Source organism: Salvelinus fontinalis, chromosome 10 (assembly GCF_029448725.1).
Source record: "Salvelinus fontinalis isolate EN_2023a chromosome 10, ASM2944872v1, whole genome shotgun sequence".
NCBI lineage: Eukaryota > Metazoa > Chordata > Actinopteri > Salmoniformes > Salmonidae > Salvelinus > Salvelinus fontinalis.
Genome location: NC_074674.1, coordinates 8,729,986 through 8,750,588, shown reverse-complemented (window position 1 = coordinate 8,750,588; position 20,603 = coordinate 8,729,986). Strand labels below are relative to the sequence as shown.

Here is a 20,603-nt window from a genome sequence, read left to right as displayed (position 1 = left end):
TCTTGTAAACCCACGGCTGAGAATGTGGGTCTTGTAAGCCCACGGCTGAGAATGTGGGTCTTGTAAGCCCACGGCTGAGAATGTGGGTCTTGTAAGCCCACGGCTGAGAATGTGTGCATATGGCAGGTGTTCTGCAGTGTCGTCTAAAAATGTTGCTGTGCATTGATGTCTAGAAAATTAAGCTATAAGAAATTCGGACTTGTGTAAGCCCCGCAGCTATACTCAAGCATGTGGGCATACTGCAGTGACGTCAAAAATGCTTTGAATGAATTAGCACCTTGGAGAGTACTGACCGTTTCACCACCATAGATAGTAGGCTACTTGGCTGTTACATTGGACACTTATTTTCCTCAATGTGTTCCGGTATCTCAGAGCTCAGACCCTGGATAAACCCCCCTCCCCCTCTCGCGCTCCATATGTGTTCCGGTATCTCAGAGCTCAGACCCTGGATAAACCTCCCTCCCCCTCTCGCGCTCCATATGTGTTCCGGTATCTCAGAGCTCAGACCCTGGATAAACCCCCCTCCCCCTCTCGCGCTCCATATGTGTTCCGGTATCTCAGAGCTCAGACCCTGGATAAACCCCCCTCCCCCTCTCGCGCTCCATATGTGTTGCGGTATCTCAGAGCTCTGACCCTGGATAAACCCCCCTCCCCCTCTCGCGCTCCATATGTGTTCCGGTATCTCAGAGCTCAGACCCTGGATAAACCCCCTCCCCCTCTCGCGCTCCATATGTGTTCCGGTATCTTAGAGCTCAGACCCTGGATAAACCCCCCTCCCCCTCTCGCGCTCCATATGTGTTCCGGTATCTCAGAGCTCAGACCCTGGATAAACCCCCCTCCCCCCTCGCGCTCCATATGTGTTCCGGTATCTCAGAGCTCAGACCCTGGATAAACCCCCCTCCCCCTCTCGCGCTCCATATGTGTTCCGGTATCTCAGAGCTCAGACCCTGGATAAACCCCCTCCCCCTCTCGCGCTCCTTATGTGTTCCGGTATCTCAGAGCTCAGACCCTGGAAAAACCCCCCTCCCCCTCTCGCGCTCCATATGTGTTGCGGTATCTCAGAGCTCAGACCCTGGATAAACCCCCCTCCCCCTCTCGTGCTCCATATGTGTTCCGGTATCTCAGAGCTCAGACCCTGGATAACCCCCCCCCCCCCCCCTCTCGCGCTCCATATGTGTTCCGGTATCTCAGAGCTCAGACCCTGGATAAACCCCCCTCTCGCGCTCCATATGTGTTCCGGTATCTCAGAGCTCAGACCCTGGATAAACCCCCTCCCCCTCTCGCGCTCCATATGTGTTCCGGTATCTCAGAACTCAGACCCTGGATAAACCCCCCTCCCCCTCTCGCGCTCCATATGTGTTCCGGTATCTCAGAGCTCAGAACCTGGATAAACCCCCCTCCCCCTCTCGTGCTCCATATGTGTTCCGGTATCTCAGAGCTCAGACCCTGGATAAACCCCCCTCCTCCTCTGTGCTCCATATGTGTTCCGGTATCTCAGAGCTCAGACCCTGGATAAACCCGCCTCCCCCTCTCGCGCTCCATATGTGTTCCGGTATCTCAGAGCTCAGACCCTGGATAAACCCCCCTCCTCCTCTGTGCTCCATATGTGTTCCGGTATCTCAGAGCTCAGACCCTGGATAAACCCCCCTCCCCCTCTCGCGCTCCATATGTGTTCCGGTATCTCAGAGCTCAGACCCTGGATAAACCCCCTCCCCCTCTCGAGCTCCACATGTGTTCCAGATGGATACACTTTCTGGTTGTGTGCATGGTTTTCAAGCTGTGAAACTGCAGAAGCAAACCAGCTGGGTCCAGGAATATACATCATTTTGTACATGGTATTCTGATTGCATAGAGAGTTTGATTATTGAAATCAGCCTCAATTTAACTTCAGAGTTGCTTTGTTCTTTCTTAGTGCTAATCAGGCACATTTCCGGGGTACAGCTCTAGCCGGTGAAAGGTCACCAGCAATCAGGGATGTCTGGTCACCTTACCCGCCTACCCAAAACTCGTGATTTGTTGGGAGAGTTGTCTGTCTGAAAAGGACCCTCTCCAATTTGGCCACGAAAATCCGACATGATTCCCAGCCTAGGTCTGGGATTTCACCATCATTGTAAAGCCCTAGTTATTATTTATGAAGATTGATTTATTTCATCTGACTAGTGATTCATTTTACATCTGTCCCTCATTTTAAGGTCAACGCTGTCACATGAACTGAACTCTCTTTTTAATAGTGAAACTATTGCTTTTTTAAATCATTTTTTCAAAGGAAACAAACATCTAATAGTCCAAATCCTAGTGTAAAAGCAGATCAGCTCATTTTACTTTTATATATATATATATATCTATAAAGGCATTTACAAAATAAATCCTCAAAATACTAGTTTGAATAAAAATAAAAATCCCCATACTTTGGCACGACTCCCATTGTTAGGGTGGAGACAAGACCATCTTGTCATTCAATATAATATCTCTGGTTAAGGAAGGATCGCATAATTCCACCCAGGTCATCAGGAGGGCTAAGCTAATGGGCTTGTTGGACGTTTCAGCCGACAGTGCAGCCGGCAGAGAATGCGACTGCCAACTGACTGATCTACAAATCACCTTACGTCATAAATAACGACTCGTTATTATTATTTGTAGATCAGTCAGTCACAATTTACCCATGATACATCACGGTGTTGATGCTCAAACGTTCTATGTCTGCAGGTTCAAACTCATTAAAAGACACACCCTCGTCCACTTACCCTCGCCTTATGCCCTTGGGGAATCCCCGTCGCCATCTTGGAGGGTGGTCCAAATGATTAGCCAAGCAAGGGAAGTTTGCAACGTAAGCCCCTCAGCCCTCGTTTTTAGTCGGCTTTGCGAGTGTACAATTATGTTCACTTCGTGGCCTGAAACTCCCCATGATTCAATTTGCGACGATTGTACATCGCTAAGAAAAGTCAGACAAAAATGTAAACCTCAACGTCAATATGGAGTCAACATACAAGTGGAAGTAAAAAGTAAAAATTGTGCTACTAATGCACATGATGGCACAAACACGTCTCGTAAAAGTCATGATGTTTTTGTTTGGTTAGCTTTTGGAAATTGTAGAAGAAGAAACAATCCTTCTTCAGAAGTTCTAGCTAGGCAGGCTAACGTTAGTTAGATAATTAATTTGCTAACTATCATACAGTAGGTGTATATTAATAATTATATATATAAGTAGACATGCCCTCATAATTAACTGTAGCACATATAAAGCACCCACAAGCTACCGATGGCTGAAAACAATCATTGCGGGATGAACGAGTAACGATTTACACGTGTATACTCGTCAGACGTCATGATACGTCATCAGAAGTGTCCACTTAATTTGAGGGCTGAGGGGATAGGATGTGTCTTTTAAGTGTTTGGACTGCAGCCTATAACTGCAGGCGGCAGTAAATCTCCAACCTTGGCTTTATACCTGTTCAAACAACACATGCCAGGTGGCAGTAAATCTCCAACCTTGGCTTTATACCTGTTCAAACATCACACGCCAGGTGGCAGTAAATCTCCAACCTTGGCTTTATACCTGTTCAAACATCACACGCCAGGTGGCAGTAAATCTCCAACCTTGGCTTTATACCTGTTCAAACATCACACGCCAGGTGCCAGTAAATCTCCAACCTTGGCTTTATACCTGTTCAAACAACACATGCCAGGTGGCAGTAAGGATGCTTTCAGTTTGTTTACCAACTCATAGAAGTAGTAGAAGAAGAAAATGGACTACTTCAAAATGGACATGTCCTCAGTTTGGCTTCCCGTGTGCTCACAAACGCCATAATGTGACAGATACATGATTTATTAACTAGGAAGGTATCTTGGCTGCGTAGATAACATTTAGATTTTGTAAAGCAAATTTCCAGAAAATTCTTCACATTTTTTCATTGAACTGAGAGAACATTTTGCAGTTTTGAAGCAAATTTCAATAAATTCTACACAGTTTGGCATGGAGCTAAGAGACAATTTTGCAGTTTTACAGCTAATTTCCAGTAATTCTATGCATTTTGCCATGGCTAATGCTGTGTTCCTCTGCTCAAACAGAACAAAATCAATGGGCATGTTTCCTGAATAGACAGTTTTTGGAATGTTCTATTCTCCCTGACTGTCTAGCTTTTATTTGATTGTTAGTTCTCAAAGATGGTATTATTACAAAATATAATAGTTAAATATATTTTCAGCATGTTTTCTATCTGGTTTTAGTTGTTCAAGTTAACACAAACTGTTTTTCCATCCCGAAAATGACCACTTAGACGACCACGCCTAAGAATTTTAATATACAGAGAAAACCCTGTAATGGGCTCCAATGACTGTAATTTCCTCCGTATTAAAGAGATAGTTTGAGTTGTTGGCAATGAAGCCATTTACGCCACAAAAGTATGTGGACACCTGCTCGTTGAATATCTCCTTCCATTTGACTACTTTAAAATGGCGGAAGCATGGTGGGAGCCCTCAATGGTGCTGCCGTTGGCTTTTCGGCCACTAGAGCTATCTATCATTCTCTATGGCTAGAACATAACTTTAGCACACAGGTGAAACAGGTAGACCTTTAAACAGATGGTCCCTCCCTATTAGAGCTCTGCTACCCGACCCTGACAGACCCCGACACTATACATCAGGTTAGTGCCTGTTCTTTCATCAATAACTGGGCAGGGCTCGGGTATCACTCAAATTTTGAAGCCGAGCCATTTGCTCATGCTCTGCTGCGCAGTACGGTCATGTCTGACTAAGATCATAACATGTTGTCAGAAGTGCTTCAACATTGTCAGAGTCAACAGGAGAGATTATTTCACAGAGAATAATAACTCTCCTTGAGTTGTCGGCGTTTACAGTGACGAAAAGTAGCTAGTTAACAGTTAACTGCTCTCCTAAGTCTCGTCATTGAGCAGCCCGAGACAAAGCTATTGATACGTATACTCACCTCATTAACATCAGGACGGAATTCCGTTGGCCATACATCATTTTCACGCAGTCTTGCTCCTGCTACTGGTTGGACAATGTCAGACACAACGACCACAGATGACATTTTATACATGAAATTACATTTATCTCTCTGGCAACTAACTTCATAATAATAATAAACTTTATTTGTATAGCGCTTTTCAATACAAGTATTAAAGGGCTTCACATCATAATAATTGTAAAAACTGTTCACAGATCAGGGGGGATGCTAACATGTCGCTGTTAGGGTGGGCACCAACAACACGCTCAGTTGTCTTGAGCATCATTATTTTCTTGTGGCAGTTGTCAGAGATGAGGAAGACTCAAGAGCTTACATGTAGTTAGCTCGAGTCTTTGAAACTCTAGCGTCGATGTCATCACCTCAGAGCGGAAGTCTAATTAGCATAATAAATCATTCCTGATCAAAATCTGTCTGTTTAAGGTATAGAAATCTGTCTGTTTAAGGTATAGAAATCTGTCTGTTTAAGGTATAGAAATCTGTCTGTTTAAGGTATAGAAATCTGTCTGTTTAAGCTATAGAAATCTGTCTGTTTAAGGTATAGATATCTGTCTGTTTAAGGTATAGAAATCTGTCTGTTTAAGGTATAGATATCTGTCTGTTTAAGGTATAGAAATCTGTCTGTTTAAGGTATAGATATCTGTCTGTTTAAGGTATAGATATCTGTCTGTTTAAGGTATAGATATCTGTCTGTTTAAGGTATAGATATCTGTCTGTTTAAGGTATAGATATCTATCTGGGTTTTGCATGGGCTGCATCTCATGGGTTCTCCCTGACCTCTGCCTTGTTCTTGATGACAGAGGAGAAGCGGACCAGTTTAATCTCCTTGGCGTTCCCTCCTCTAGCGTCGTCCCACACATATTCAGGTGACAGCAGCTTGGTGGGCTTATTCTTTACCAGGTACCAATTCAGGTGACTCTCCTCCTGCCACACAGCCTCCACACCCACAGACTTATCCACCTAGAGGGGGGGGTGGGGAAGAGAGGGGGTGGGGGTTGGGGGGGAGAAGGGGGAATGGAGAGGAGGAGGAAGAGGGAGGGAGGGGGTGGGGACAGAGGGGTGGATATAGGGTGAGAGAGTGAGTGACTGCATGCCTGCCTGCATGCGTGCATCTGTCTGTGCGTACGTGTCGGAATGCATGCCTTTCTGTCTGCATGACTGTCTGTCAGGTATGAATGTGTGAGTGTGCGTTTGCCTGCCTGCGTGCGTGAGTGCCTACCTCCAGGTGCTCCCTGCACGTCTTGGTCAGCCTATGAACATCCTCCAGCGCTCCTCCGAATATGTTGGCCTGGTAGTAGAAGTCACCCTGGTCCTGGGGTACAGAGGCTGTGGAGACGGTCCGCCGCTCGTAGGGGTACTGGCTCCGGGGGTACATGTAGAACCTGCAAGATACAAGACAATTTTATTTAACCCGGAACATACCCATATTAAGGTCAGGGTAACACTTTATTTAGATGTTACTGATAGTTTGTAGAGCACCTACAAATGTACTATTTCAACTAATTATATACTAGCCCTAACTCTGAACTTAGCCCTTACCCTCACCCTAAACATAACCCTTACCCTAACCCTAGCCTCAACCCTTGCTTAGCAACAGATTTTTTGATAGTATGACCATCTGTAGAATATCAACAGATGGAAAATCTTGTTGCCACTCCGTGTCACATTTTCTGGCCTTTTCTAGACAAAGAATCGATTTAAACTGCCTCTGAGCGATGAGCCCAGCCTAGGAGACTGTATATTACAGGGGACAGTCTAGCGAATTCAGCAATTGTGGTTCTATCTAGCTGTGAAATAAATTCTCAGCCGGATTTAGAGCTCTCAACATGAAAAAATCAGAAATAATTTAGTAGATTTGAAACACAACCACAATTCTCGTGGTCACAGAGGGACGAAAGCTGAAGTGGTCAGGAGTCTGCAGACATTCAAATGATGTTTCTGCGTCGCTCAGAGGACTCTGGGTAGGAAATGCTCTGTCGTCAGTTATATGAAATGGGGACTAATTTGTACTGTCACTAAATATGATCATATTTGTTTTACAGTTATAAGAAAAGTGAAACCTTAGTAAGTCATGTATTATTTGATTGTTACTATAATTAGAAAGCATTTCAGTAATTTCAAGCCCCATTTCCCCACTTTTGTTCGATAGAGAGAAAATCATAAATTCAGCAAAAAAAGAAACACTGTCAACTGTGTTTATTTTCAGCAAACTTAACATGTGTAAATATTTGTATGAACATAAGATTCAACAACTGAAACATAAACTGAACAAGTTCCACAGACATGCAACTAACAGAATTGGAATAATGTGTCACTGAACAAAGGGGGGGGTCAAAATCAAAAGTAACAGTCAGTATCTGGTGTGGCCACCAGCTGCATTAAGTACTGCAGTGCATCTCCTCCTCATGGACTGCACCAGATTTGCCAGTTCTTGCTGTGAGATGTTACCCCACTCTTCCACCAAGGCACCTGCAAGTTCCCGGACATTTCTGGGGGGAATGGCCCTAGCCCTCACCCTCCGATCCAACAGGTCCCAGACGTGCTCAATGGGATTGAGATTCGGGCTCTTCGCTGGCCATGGCAGAACACTGACATTCCTGTCTTGCAGGAAATCACGCACAGAACGAGCTGTATGGCTGGTGGCATTGTCATGCTGGAGGGTCATGTCAGAATGAGCCTGCAGGAAGGGTACCACATGAGGGAGGAGGATGTCTTCCCTGTAACGGACAGCGTTGAGCTTGCCTGCAATGACAACAAGCTCAGTTCGATGATGGTGTGACACACCGCCTCAGACCATGATGGACCCTCCACCTCCAAATCGATCCCGCTCCAGAGTACAGGCCTCGGTGTAACGCTCATTCCTTCGACGATAAACGCGAATCCAACCATCACTCCTGGTGAGACAAAACCGCGACTCGTCAGTGAAGAGCACTTTTTGCCAGTCCTGTCTGGTCCAGCGACGGTGGGTTTGTGCCCATAGGTGACGTTGTTGCCGGTGATGTCTGGTGAGGATCTGCCTTACAACAGGCATATAAGCCCTCAGTCCAGCATCTCTCAGCCTATTGTGGACAGTCTGAGCACTGATGGATGGATTGTGCGTTCCTGGTGTAACTCGGGCAGTTGTTGTTGCCATCCTGTACCTGTCCCGCAGATGTGATGTTCGGATGTACCAATCCTGTGCAGGTGTTGTTACACGTGGTTTGCCACTGCGAGGACGATCAGCTGTCCGTCCTTTCTCCCTGTAGCGCTGTCTTAGGTGTCTCACAGTATGGACATTGCAATTTATTGCCCTGGCCACATCTGCAGTCCTCATGCCTCCTTGCAGCATGCCTAAGGCACATTCACGCAGATGAGCAAGGACCCTGGGCATCTTTTTTTGTGTGTTTTTCAGAGTCAGTAGAAAGGCCTCTTTAGTGTCCTAAGTTTTCATAACTGTGACCTTAATTACCTACCGTCTGTAAGCTGTTAGTGTCTTAACGACGGTTCCACAGCTACATGTTCATTAATTGTTTATGGTTCATTGAACAAGCATGGGAAACCGTGTTTAATAAACCCTTTACAAAAAAGATCTGTGAAGTTATTTGGATTTTTACGAATTATCTTTGAAAGACAGGGTCCTGAAAAAGGGACATTTCGTTTTTTGCTGAGTTTATATATTTTATTTTAATATTTTTCATAATATTTCTACTACGCAATGTATAATTATGTTTACCAGAAAGGTGAGTTCCAGACCTTTCTAGAACTATGTAGCATTACTAGTTATTGTTTATGGCCATCTTATGAAAAACAGTTACTTTTGGGGATGTCTATTCTACAGGACAAGTTTTATTCTTTACAACCAATTTAAAAAATACACTACATGACCAAACGTACGTGGACACCTGCTTTATCGAACATCTCATTCCAAAATCACAAACATTATTATGCAGTTGGTCCCCCCTTTGCTGCTATAACAGCCTCTACTCTTCTGAGAAGGCTTACCACTAGATGTTGGAACATTGCTACGGGGACTTGCTTCCATTCAGCCACAAGAGCATTAGTGAGGTCGGGCACTGATGTTGGGTGATTAGTCCTGGCTCACAGTTGGCGTTCCAATTCATCCCAAAGGTGTTCCATGGGGTCGAGGTCAGGGCTTTGTGCAGGCCAGTCAAGTTCTTCCACCCCGATCTCGACAAACCATTTCTTTATGGACCTCGCTTTGTGTCGGACTGCCAGATGGTGACGTGTGATTCATCACTCCAGAGAACGCGTTTCCACTGATCCAGAGTCCAATGGCGGTGAGCTTTACACCTCTCGAACTGACACTTGGCATTGTGCAAGGTGATCTTAGGCTTGTGTGTGGCTGCACGTCCATTTCATGTAGCTCCCGAAGAACAGTTCTTGTGCCGATGTTGCTTCCAGAGGCAGTTTGGAACTCGGTAGTGAGTGTTGCAACAGAGGACAGACGATTTTTACGCGCTTCAGCACTCGGCTGTCCCATTCTGTGAGCTTGTGTGACCTACCACTTTGCGGCTGAGCCGTTGTTGCTCCAAGACATTTCCACTTCACAATAACAGCATTTACAGTTGACTGGGGCAGTTCTAGTAGCGCAGAAATTTGACAAACTGACTTGTTGGAAAGGTGGCATCCTTTGACGGTGCCACGTTGAAAGTCACTGAGCTCTTCAGTAAGGCCTTCTACTGACAATGTTTGTCTATGGAGATTGCATGGTGTGCTCTATTTTATACACCTGTCAGCAACAGGTGTGGCTGAAATAGCCGAATCCACTGATTTGAAGGGTTGTCCACATATTTTTGTATATACAGTGCATTTGGAAATTATTCAGACCCCTTCCCTTTTTACACATTTTGTTACATTACAGCCTCATTCTAAAATGGATTAAATATTTGTTTCCCATTTAAGTAACTATTAAATGTTTAAGTATTAACCGGTGTAGACGCTGGCCCTTTAAGTAAGTAGGTAAGTAAGCATTACCAGGGGTGGATGGCGGCCACCAGTCTCCCCAGCGCCTCGGACCCCACACGGCCATGAAACCTCATGTCTACATCCAGGCAGAAGATGTAGTGCGCCTCCCGGTGGATGCGATCCTCAATGGCAGTCTGCTCACAAATAGATGGTTGGTGGATGTTCAGTAGAACTTCAATCAATCAATCAAAGTTGATTGTCCTCAGATGTAAATTTGGTTTGCAGGCAGGGTTAAAATGATAAAAATACACAGTCCATACAATCTACTGTCAACAACATTTAAACTAACTGGTATGCACTAACCCTATAGGCATAACCTCTTAACTGTAACCCTAGAAATATGTTGCCTATTATCAACAGTTGATATTTTGTTGATAGCTGGGACATCTGTAGGGAGCTACTACTACTACTACATTTTCACATTTAGTCATTTAAATGCCTAGTTAAATAAAGGTTCCAATTTTTATTCAAATAACATTTAGCAGACGCTCTGATCCAGACCGACTTACAGGAGCAATTAGGGTTATGTGCCTTGCTCAAAAGCACAGACAGATTTTTCATGTAGTCGGCTTGGGTATTCAAACCAGTGACCTTTCAGTTACTGGCCAAACGCTCTTAAACGCTAGGCTACCTACCGCCCTACTACTACTAATAATAATAATGATAATCTAATAATAATAATATTAATAGTTATTATTAATAATAAAGTAAATAACTCATAATGTAGTAATAATATGAATAAAGTGTGACCTGGATGAGCTCCATGCGGCGGAGGGATATCTCCTGCCAGCGGTCAAACTTCGGCACCCTCACGATGCTGAGCATCCTGCCGACACCAAGAGTCAGGTTGCTAGGCACATCGCCGGGCATGTCGGTGAACACGTAGTAGTGCACATCCAGTCCCACCTGGAATCACATTTAAATTAAATTGAATGGGATGGAATTTGTAATGAATTGAGTAATTTAATCTGGATCAATGAATAACATCACACGGGCAGGAGGATCTAATCCTACATCATCACTCCAACAGCAGTCTTTATAAATACGGGTCCAGATTTATTCCTTTTAGAAGAGTCTGCTAAATTATATATATATATATACACATACATACATACACACTACTGTTTAAAAGTTTGGGGTCACATAGAAATGTCCTTGTTTTTGAAAGAAAAGCATGTTTTTGTCCATTAAAATAACATGAAATTGATCAGAAATACAGTGTAGACATTGTTAATGTTGTAAATGACTATTGTAGCTGGAAACAGCAGATTTTTTTAATGGAATATCTACATAGGCGTACAGAGGCCCATTATCAGCAACCATCACTCCTGTGTTCCAATGGCACGTTGTGTTAGCTAATCCAAGTTTATCATTTTAAAAGGCTAATTGGTCTTTAGAAAACCCTTTTGCAATTATGTTAGCACAGCTGAAAACTGTTGTTGTGATTAAAGAAGCAATAAATCTGTCCTTCTTTAGACTAGTTGAGTAACAGCGCAAACTGGCCCTAACCAGAATAGAAAGTGTGAGGCCCCAGTGTACAACTGGACAAGAGGACAAGTACATTAGTGTCTAGTTTGAGAAAAAGACACCTCACAAGTCCTCAACTTGCAGCTTCATTAAATAGTTCACGCAAACAACAGTCTCAACGTCAACAGTGAAAAGGCGACTCCGGGATCCTGGCCTTATAGGCAGAGTTCCTCTGTCCAGTGACTGTGTTATTTTGCCCGTCTTTCTTTTTATTGGCCAGTCTGAGATATGGCTTTTTCTTTGCAACTCTGATGTTCTGTGAAGGGAGTAGTACACAGCGTTGTACGAGATTGTCACGTTCCTGACCTATTTCTGTTAGTTTTTGTATGTGTTAGTTGGTCAGGACGTGAGTTTGGGTGGGCAGTCTATGTTTTCTGTTTCTATGTTTGTTTAAGGGTTGCCTGGTATGGCTCTCACCGAAACAGTCCCATGTGGCGCAAAGACATACACAGACACAGGAGATGTGGCTGGAAGCCGGAGAAGTCCGGTATTTCCGGCGCCACCTTCCCGCCCCAGTCCAGTTCCCCCAGTGCCTACACCACGCACCAGGCTTCCAGTGTGTCTCCTGTGTCTGTGTATGTCATTGCGCCACATGGGACTGTTTCGGTTTTGTTTGTTCGTTCGTTTTATGTAGGCAGTTTTCGTGTTCATGCGTTCTTCGTGTTTCATGTGAGTTCGTCGTTCAGGTCTGTCTACATCGTTTATTTGTTTTGTAACTTCAAGTGTACGTTCGTGTTTTCTGTTTTGTTTATTAAACATCATGTCTAAGTATCACGCTGCGTCTTGGTTCAATTCATGCTCCTCCTCTTCGGATGAAGAGGAAGAGGAGAACCGTTACAGAGATCTTCAGTTTCTTGGCAATTTCCCGCATGGAATAGCCTTCATTTCTCAGAACAAGAATAGACTGACGAGTTTCAGAATAAAGGCCTTTGTTTCTGGCCATTTTAAGCCTGTAATCGAACCCACAAATGCTGATGCTCCAGATACTCAACTAGTACGAGGATAGTGAGAGGACATCAGTCTGGAGAAAGCTAGAAAATCATTTAAAAAAGATTTGAGCTCCATCAGTCCAATGTGAGGCAAATCATTTACAAATGGAAAGCATTTAACATTAAAGTAACTCGGCCTAGAAGTGGACGCCCTTCCAAAATATCCCCAAGTGCCACAAAAACAATGAGAAATCAGGTAAAAGCCAACACAAACATAACATCTCCCTTGCTGCATCTCAGATAACTGTGCATGGTTCAACAATAAGAAGAACACTGAATCAAAATGCCCATCATGGGAGTGTTGTTAGGAAGAACCCTCTTCTGTCAAAAAAATAACCAAACCGCCCGTCTTAACTTTGCCAGAGACTACCTGGACAAACCTGAAGGTTTCTGAAAGTCCATTCTCTGGACTGATGATTCCAAAATGGACCTTTTTGTTCACAATCAACACCACTATGTTTGGCGACAACCCAACACCAAAAGAACCTTATCCCAACAGTCAAGCATGGTGGTGGGAATGTCAAGATCTGGGCCTGCTTTTCCTCTGGATCTGGATGACTCCACATCGTCAAGGGAACCATGGATTCTGAGGTGTACCAGGAGATTCTTGAACAGAACGTCAGGCCATCAGTCAAGGAGCTAAAGCTTGGCCCGAAAATGGGTCTTCCAACAAAACAACGACCCAAAGCATTCAAGCAAATCTACCAAAGAATGTGTTTTGGATTGACCTAAATCCAATCGAGATGCTGTGGCAGGACCTGAAGCGGGCAGTTCATGCCAGACACACCTTAAACCTTGCTCAATTGGCTGAGTTCTATAAGAAGGAGATAGCAGAAATCTCTGAAAACAGATGTCAGAGACTGATTACTAGCAATAGGAGATGTTTACTCGAAGTTATCGCTGCTAATGGAGGTGCCACAAGCTATTGACTGAAGGGGTTCACTTTTTTTTTCACGCATCAAATCTGAGTTTCTGTTAAATAAACCACTTTTGTTAAAAAAAAAAATTAAAAGATATGTATTTTACATGGAATGTCTTTATTACAAATTGGGGATTAGATAAGGATTTTACATTTATTTTAATATTTTAATATTTTATAGCTAAATAATGACTAAATAATGACCAGCCCTGTAGGGTTCACATACTTTCAAGTAGCACTGTGTGTGTGTAATAAATATATATATATACGTATGTGTATATATACGTATATATACGTATATATATATATATATATACGTATATATATATATATATACATATATATATATATATATATATATATATACGTATGTGTATATATATAACACACACACACACACACACACACACACACACACATACATACATACATACATACATACATACATACATACATACATACATACATACATACATACATACATACATACATACATACATACATATATATATACACACACGTATATACATATTATTGTTATCCCTGGACCTTCTTTAGACAATACCAGTCAATCCATTTGATAGATAGTTCTGGATTCTCACCATGAAGTGCTTCTCAGCTGACTCTAAGAAGTCACGGAGAAAACGAATGTATCTGTAAGGATGAATAGAGATGAAAAACATGTACAGAACCAGTCAACGGTTTGGACACACCTACTCTTTATCTTTACGATTTTCTACATTGTAGAATAACAGTGAAGACATCAAAACTATAAAATAACACATATGGAATCATGTAGTAAATAAAAATTATTGTTCATCTAACTGCACTGTCCAATTTACAGTAGCTATTACAGTGAAAGAATACCATGCTATTGTTTGAGGAAAGTGTACAGTAATGAACTTGAAAAGTTATTAATAAACCAATTATGCACATTCGGGCAGTCTTGATGCAACAATGTGAACAGAAATGCAATGGTTCATTGGATCAGTTTAAAACTTTGCACATACACTGCTGCCCTTTAATGGCCCAAATCTAAATTGCGCCTGGGCTGGAATAATACAGTATGGCCTTTCTCTTGCATTTCAAAGATGATGGTAAAATAAAAAAAATCTTTGTATTATCTTTTACCAGATCTATTGTGTTATATTCTCCTACATTCATTTCACATTTCCACAAACTTCAAAGTGTTTCCTGTCAAATGGTATCAAGAATATGCATATCATTGCATCAGGTCCTGAGCTACAGGCAGTTAGATTCGGATATGTCAATTTAGGTGAAAATTGAAAAAGGGACGGATCCTTAGACATGAAGGTCAGTCACTGGAAAATTTCAAGAACTTTGAAAGTTTCTTTAAGTGCAGTCACTAAAACCATCAAACGCTATGATGAAACTGGCTCTCTTGAGGACCGCCACAGGAAAGGAAGACCCAGAGTTATCTCTGCTGCAGAGGATAAGTTCATTAGAGTTACCAACCTCAGAAATTGCAGCCAAAATAAATGCTTCACAGAGTTCAAGAAACAGACACATCTCAACATCAACTGTTCAGAGGAGACTGTGTTAATCAGGCCTTCATGGTCAAATTGCTGCAAGGAAACCACTACTAAAGGACACCAATAATAAGAAGAGACTTGCTTGGGCCAAGAAACACGAGCAATGGACGTTAGACCAGTGGAAATCTGCCCTTTGGTCTGATGAGTCCACATTTTAGTTTTTTTTTGTTCCAACCGCCGTGTCTTCATGACACGCAGAGTAGGTGAACGAATGATCTCCGCATGTGTGGTTCCCAACGTGAAGCATGGAGGAGGAGGGGTGAGGGTGTGGGGGTGCTTGCCGGTGACAGTGTCAGTGATTTATTTAGAATTTAAGGTACACTTAACCAGCATGGCTACCACAGCATTCCGCAAAGATACGCCATCCCATCTGGTTTGCACTTACTGGGACTGTCATTTGTTTTTCAACAGGACAATGACCCAACACACTTCCAGGCTGTGTAAGGGCTATTTGACTGAGAAGGAGACTGATGGAGTGCTGCATCAGATGACCTGGCCTCCACAATCACCCGACCTCAACCCAATTGAGATGGTTTGGGATGAGTTGGACCGCAGAGTGAAGTAAAAACACCCAACAAGTGCTCAGCATATGTGGGAACTCCTTCAAGACTGTTGGAAAAGCATTCCTCATGAAGCGGTCATCAAGGCAAAGGGTGGCTACTTTGAAGAATCTAAAATATTAAATATATTTTGATTTGTTTAACACTATTTTTGTTACTACATGATTCCACGTGTGTTATTTCATAGTTTTGATGTCGTCACTATTATTCTACAATGTAGAAAATAGTACAAATAAAGAAAAACTCCTGAATGAGTAAGTGCGTTAATACTTTTGACTGGTACTGTACATCAACATGTGAAATGACAGAACTAAAGTTACTTCATCTTCAATGATGGAGAAAAAAAAATGTACATGGAGAAAACAAGAAGGTGAAACATTCAGGTTGTAAATAATGAATCATGTGAAATGTTCAGGTAGGACAAGCAAGCGTGCCTGCAGGGGGAAATGTGTATGTAAAAGACACAGATAGAGACAGACTGCATGCTTGTGACATGAGATGGCCTTATTCGGAAAATATGAAGTCCGTGTAGAGTTATAGTGCGTGTCCCAAACATTAACCTATTCTCTATATGGGACTCGGGTCAAAAGTAGTGCACTGCATAGGGAATAAGATGCCAGTTGACACACAACCATAATCCCCACTTGCGAACGGTTTGAATAATGTAGACAAGCACCATAAATGAGGTTATGATGTAGATAACATCAACCAAAGATATCAACACATGAGGTGAATGCATGTGGAGAGGTGCATGGTGAATGCATGTGGATAGGTGTGAGGTGAATGCATGTGGAGAGGTGTGAGGTGAATGCATGTGGAGAGGTGCATGGTGAATGCATGTGGAGAGGTGTGAGGTGAATGCATGTGGAGAGGTGTGAGGTGAATGCATGTGTAGAGGTGCGAGGTGAATGCATGTGGAGAGGTGTGAGGTGAATGCATGTGGATAGGTGTGAGGTGAATGCATGTGGAGAGGTGTGAGGTGAATGCATGTGGAGAGGTGCATGGTGAATGCATGTGGAGAGGTGCATGGTGAATGCATGTGGAGAGGTGTGAGGTGAATGCATGTGGATAGGTGTGAGGTGAATGCATGTGGAGAGGTGTGAGGTGAATGCATGTGGAGAGGTGTGAGGTGAATGCATGTGGAGAGGTGCATGGTGAATGCATGTGGAGAGGTGCATGGTGAATGCATGTGGATAGGTGTGAGGTGAATGCATGTGGAGAGGTGTGAGGTGAATGCATGTGGAGAGGTGCATGGTGAATGCATGTGGAGAGGTGCATGGTGAATGCATGTGGATAGGTGCATGGTGAATGCATGTGGAGAGGTGTGAGGCGAATGTATGTGGATAGGTGCATGCTTGTGTTAGTGGCAGCAGTCTTGACATTTCTTGTAGGTGATACATAGACACATAGGAAGTGATGTAAACATTGCCTTGACAACAGGTTTCTACGCATGGCATCTGTGACTTACTTCCCTACAGCAAACACAGTGGTAGCGATGGTGAGGTTGTGGGACCTGAAGGCCTCGTCTATGACCAAGGGGTCGAAGGTCCCCTCCCAGACTATAGGAGCCAGCCATGGGGTTACAGTCAGCACGTCAGTCCTCCTGAATAGTAATAATAATAATAAATAATAATAGTAGTAATAACAGTAATAATAACTAGAAAATGAAATTTCCTGAAGGAACTGTGTGTGCTTACTACCTTGTTTTAAAGTATTTATGTTTTTTCAATAAGTCATAGTAGTGGTAGTGACTGCAGTAGAAATGATAGTTGAAAAAGTAGGTAAATGAAAACATTAATTGATTGATTGATTGGTTGGTTGGTTGATAAGAAATTATAGCCTGAACATGTGAAAGTTGGTTTGGTGTCTAGCTTCCCAGTTTAAGAGTGACAATTATTGATGTTGGGTTTATATGCTAATTTATGCACATTTAAATAGTTATAATTATATAGTTTTGAAAATGTTTGTAGCTGAAATGGCAGCAGTAGCATTCAAAATGTCTACCACTGTGTTCTTATGTTTAGCATTGAATCCATGAAATGACATGATAATTTAAAAATTTGACAATTTGACAATGACATGATAATTTAAATTTTTTTATTGTTTATAATATTTAAGGTTACGATAGCCTGAACGTTTTAAAGTTGGTCTTGTAGCTTAAATGACCAAGGAGCAGGAGCATTTTGAATAGCTACCACTGTATTCACATGGTTGCTATTCAAACCTATGTTAATTTATGTACATTTTAAATGGTTATAGTTGAAAAGCTATAGATAGATGGAAAGCTTGAACAATTCAAGAGTTACAATTACTGTTAGTGGGTTATTGAATGCAAATTTAAAGTTTGTTTGGAGCTTTCGGAGGTAGAAAAAGCTCATGCTTGATGCTTAGGTGGAGACTGGTTGAGCAGCTCAGATTGTCTGGACAAGAACAAATAACCAGTTTCCCAGCTTCAGACAATAACACATTCTTGACCAGGTACGGATGTCGCATTATCATTATCAGCCACCCGAGCCACGGCCTGTTCACCCCGCTATCATCCAAAAGGCGAGGTCAGTACAGATGCATCAAAGCTGGGACCAAGAGACTGGAAAACAGCTTCTATGGCAAGGCCATCAGACTGTTAAATAGCCATCACTAGTCGGCATCCATCCAGTACCCTGCCCTGAACAAAGTCACTGTCACTAGCCGGCTACCACCCAGTTACTAAACCCTGCACCTTAGAACAGGGTTCCCCAACTCGTGGCCCACGGGACAAATTTGGCCAGCAGGTTTTCTGACAAAAATAAATAAATAAATATATTATTTTTTACTTTCATTGTTGCACATAAAATACAGTAAAAAAAAAAAACTGGAAATCAGCCCGAAGTGATTTTAATTTAAGAAATCTGATTCCAGGTATTCCCATGCATAATAGAGCGACACGTGATTGTATACAAATGTAAGCAACGTTTGAAATTATTGTGTTTTAGTCAAACATGATATCTGCTTGGGCTTCTTGCGGTCAATTTGCAGTCTACAAATGATTTATTCCTGAAATATCTACACACAATACTACAAAATGACAAAGCAAATACATTTTATTTTTTTTGCAAATGTATAAAAAATAAAAAAATAAAGAAATATGTCATTTACATAATTATTCAGACCCTTGGCTATGAGACTCGAAATTGAGCTCAGGTGCATCCTGTTTCCATTGATCATCCTTGAGATGTTTCTACGACTTGATTGGAGTCCACCTGTTGTAAATTCAATTGATTGGACATGATTTGGAAAGGCACACACCTGTCTATATAAGGTCCCACAGTTGACAGTGCATGAAACCAAGCCATGAGATTGAAGTAATTGTCCGTAGAGCTCCAAGAAAGGATTGTGTAAAAGGCACAGATCTGGGGAAGGGTACCAAAAAATGTCTGCAGCATTGAAGGTTCCGAAGAACACAATGGCCTCCATCATTCTTAAATGGAAGAAGTTTGGAACCACCTAGAGCTGGCCGCCCAGCCAAACTGAGCAATCGGGTGAGAAGGGCCTTGGTTAGGGAGGTGACCAAGAACCCGATGGTCACTCTGACAGAGCTCCAGAGTTCCTCTGTGGAGATGAGAGAACCTTCCAGAAGGACAACTATCTCTGCAGAATTCCACCAATCAGGTCTTTGTGGTAGAGTGGCCAGACGGAAGCCACTCCTCAGTAAAAGGCACATGACAACTCCGCTTGGAGTTTGACAAAAGGAAACAGATTATCTGGTCTGATGAAGCCAAGATGGAACTCTTTGGCCTGAATGCCAAGTGTCCCTACAGTGAAGCACGGTGGTGGCAGCATCATGCTGTGGGAGATGTTTTCAGCAGCAGGGACTGGGAGACTAGTCAGGATCGAGGGAAAGATGAACGCTAAAAGTACAGAGATCCTTAATGAAAACCTGCTCCAGAGCACTCAGGACCTCAGACTGGGGCTCACCATCCAACAGGACAACAACCCTAAGCACATTTTTATTTTACTAGGCAAGTCAGTTAAGAACAAATTCTCATTTACAATGACAGCCTAGTGCCTTGTTCAGGGGCAGAATGACAGATTTTTACCTTGTCTGCTCTGGGATTCGATCTAGCAACCTTTCGGTTCCTGGCCCAACACTCTAACCACTAGGCTACCTGCGGCCCCCATAGATAAGACAACGCAGGAGTGGCTTCGGGATGAGTCTCTGAATGTTCTTGAGTGACCCAGCCAGAGCCCGGACTTGAACCCGATCAAACATCTCTGGAGAGACCTGAAAATAGCTGTGCAGCGACGCTCCACATCCAACCTGACAGATCTTGAGAGGATATGCAGAGAAGTATGTGAGAAACTCCCCAAAAACAAGTGTGCCAAGCTGGTAGCATCATATCCAAGAAGACTCGAGGCTGTAATCATTGCCAAAGTTGCTTCAATAAAGTACTGAGTAAAGGGTCTGAATACATACGTAAATCTTATATTTCAGGGTTTTTTTAATAGTTTGCAAACATTTCTAAAAACCTCGTCTTGCTTTGTCATTATGGGGTATTTGTGTAGATTGATGAGGAATAAAAACAATTTAATTAATTTTTAAATAAGGTTGTAACATAACAAAATGTTTTTTTAAAAGTGAAGGTGTCTGAATACTTTCTGAATGCACTGTATATAGTCATATGATAAAGTAACTACACCCCTGGAAAGTTTTTATTTTTTATATATTCCAAGCAATTCGAAGTACATCATTCCACTGTCCGTCGGATCATCTATAAATTGAGAAAATTCCAGACCACACACAATCTACCTAGGACAGGTCATCCTACTAAATTCAGCCCTAGAGCTGGCCGAAAGATGCTCATAGAAGTCTCTAAGAACCCCAGGGTAACATCAAGGGATCTATAGACATCTCTTGCCACAATCAATGTCGAAGTGCATGAGTCAACAGTCAGAAAGAGACTGCACAAACCTGGCCTACATGGGAGGTCAGGAAGGAAGAAGCCTCTGCTCTTCAAAAAAGAATATCAGGACACAACTGACGTTTGCCAGACAACACCTGGGTAAAGACCAAGACTACTGGAACAATGTGCTCTGGACAGATGAGACAAAGGTGGAGTTGTTTGGTCG

General features: G+C 42.7%; 1 protein-coding gene across 2 annotated transcripts in view; it reads right to left on the bottom strand.

Annotated features, from left to right (window-relative positions):
• Window positions 1-5,089: 5,089 nt before the first annotated feature.
• Window positions 5,090-20,603, bottom strand: part of LOC129863577 (globoside alpha-1,3-N-acetylgalactosaminyltransferase 1-like) — a 47,008-nt gene continuing 31,494 nt past the window's right edge. For both annotated transcript variants that reach the window (XM_055935647.1, XM_055935645.1), the window contains exons 6-11: window positions 16,966-17,100; window positions 13,987-14,038; window positions 10,700-10,855; window positions 9,959-10,083; window positions 6,204-6,366; window positions 5,090-5,944 (exon numbers count right to left, since the gene is read on the bottom strand). In XM_055935647.1, coding sequence (XP_055791622.1) covers window positions 5,744-5,944; window positions 6,204-6,366; window positions 9,959-10,083; window positions 10,700-10,855; window positions 13,987-14,038; window positions 16,966-17,100 — 832 coding nt within the window. In that variant the 3' untranslated portion in view covers window positions 5,090-5,743. The remainder of the gene's footprint in view (window positions 5,945-6,203; window positions 6,367-9,958; window positions 10,084-10,699; window positions 10,856-13,986; window positions 14,039-16,965; window positions 17,101-20,603) is intronic.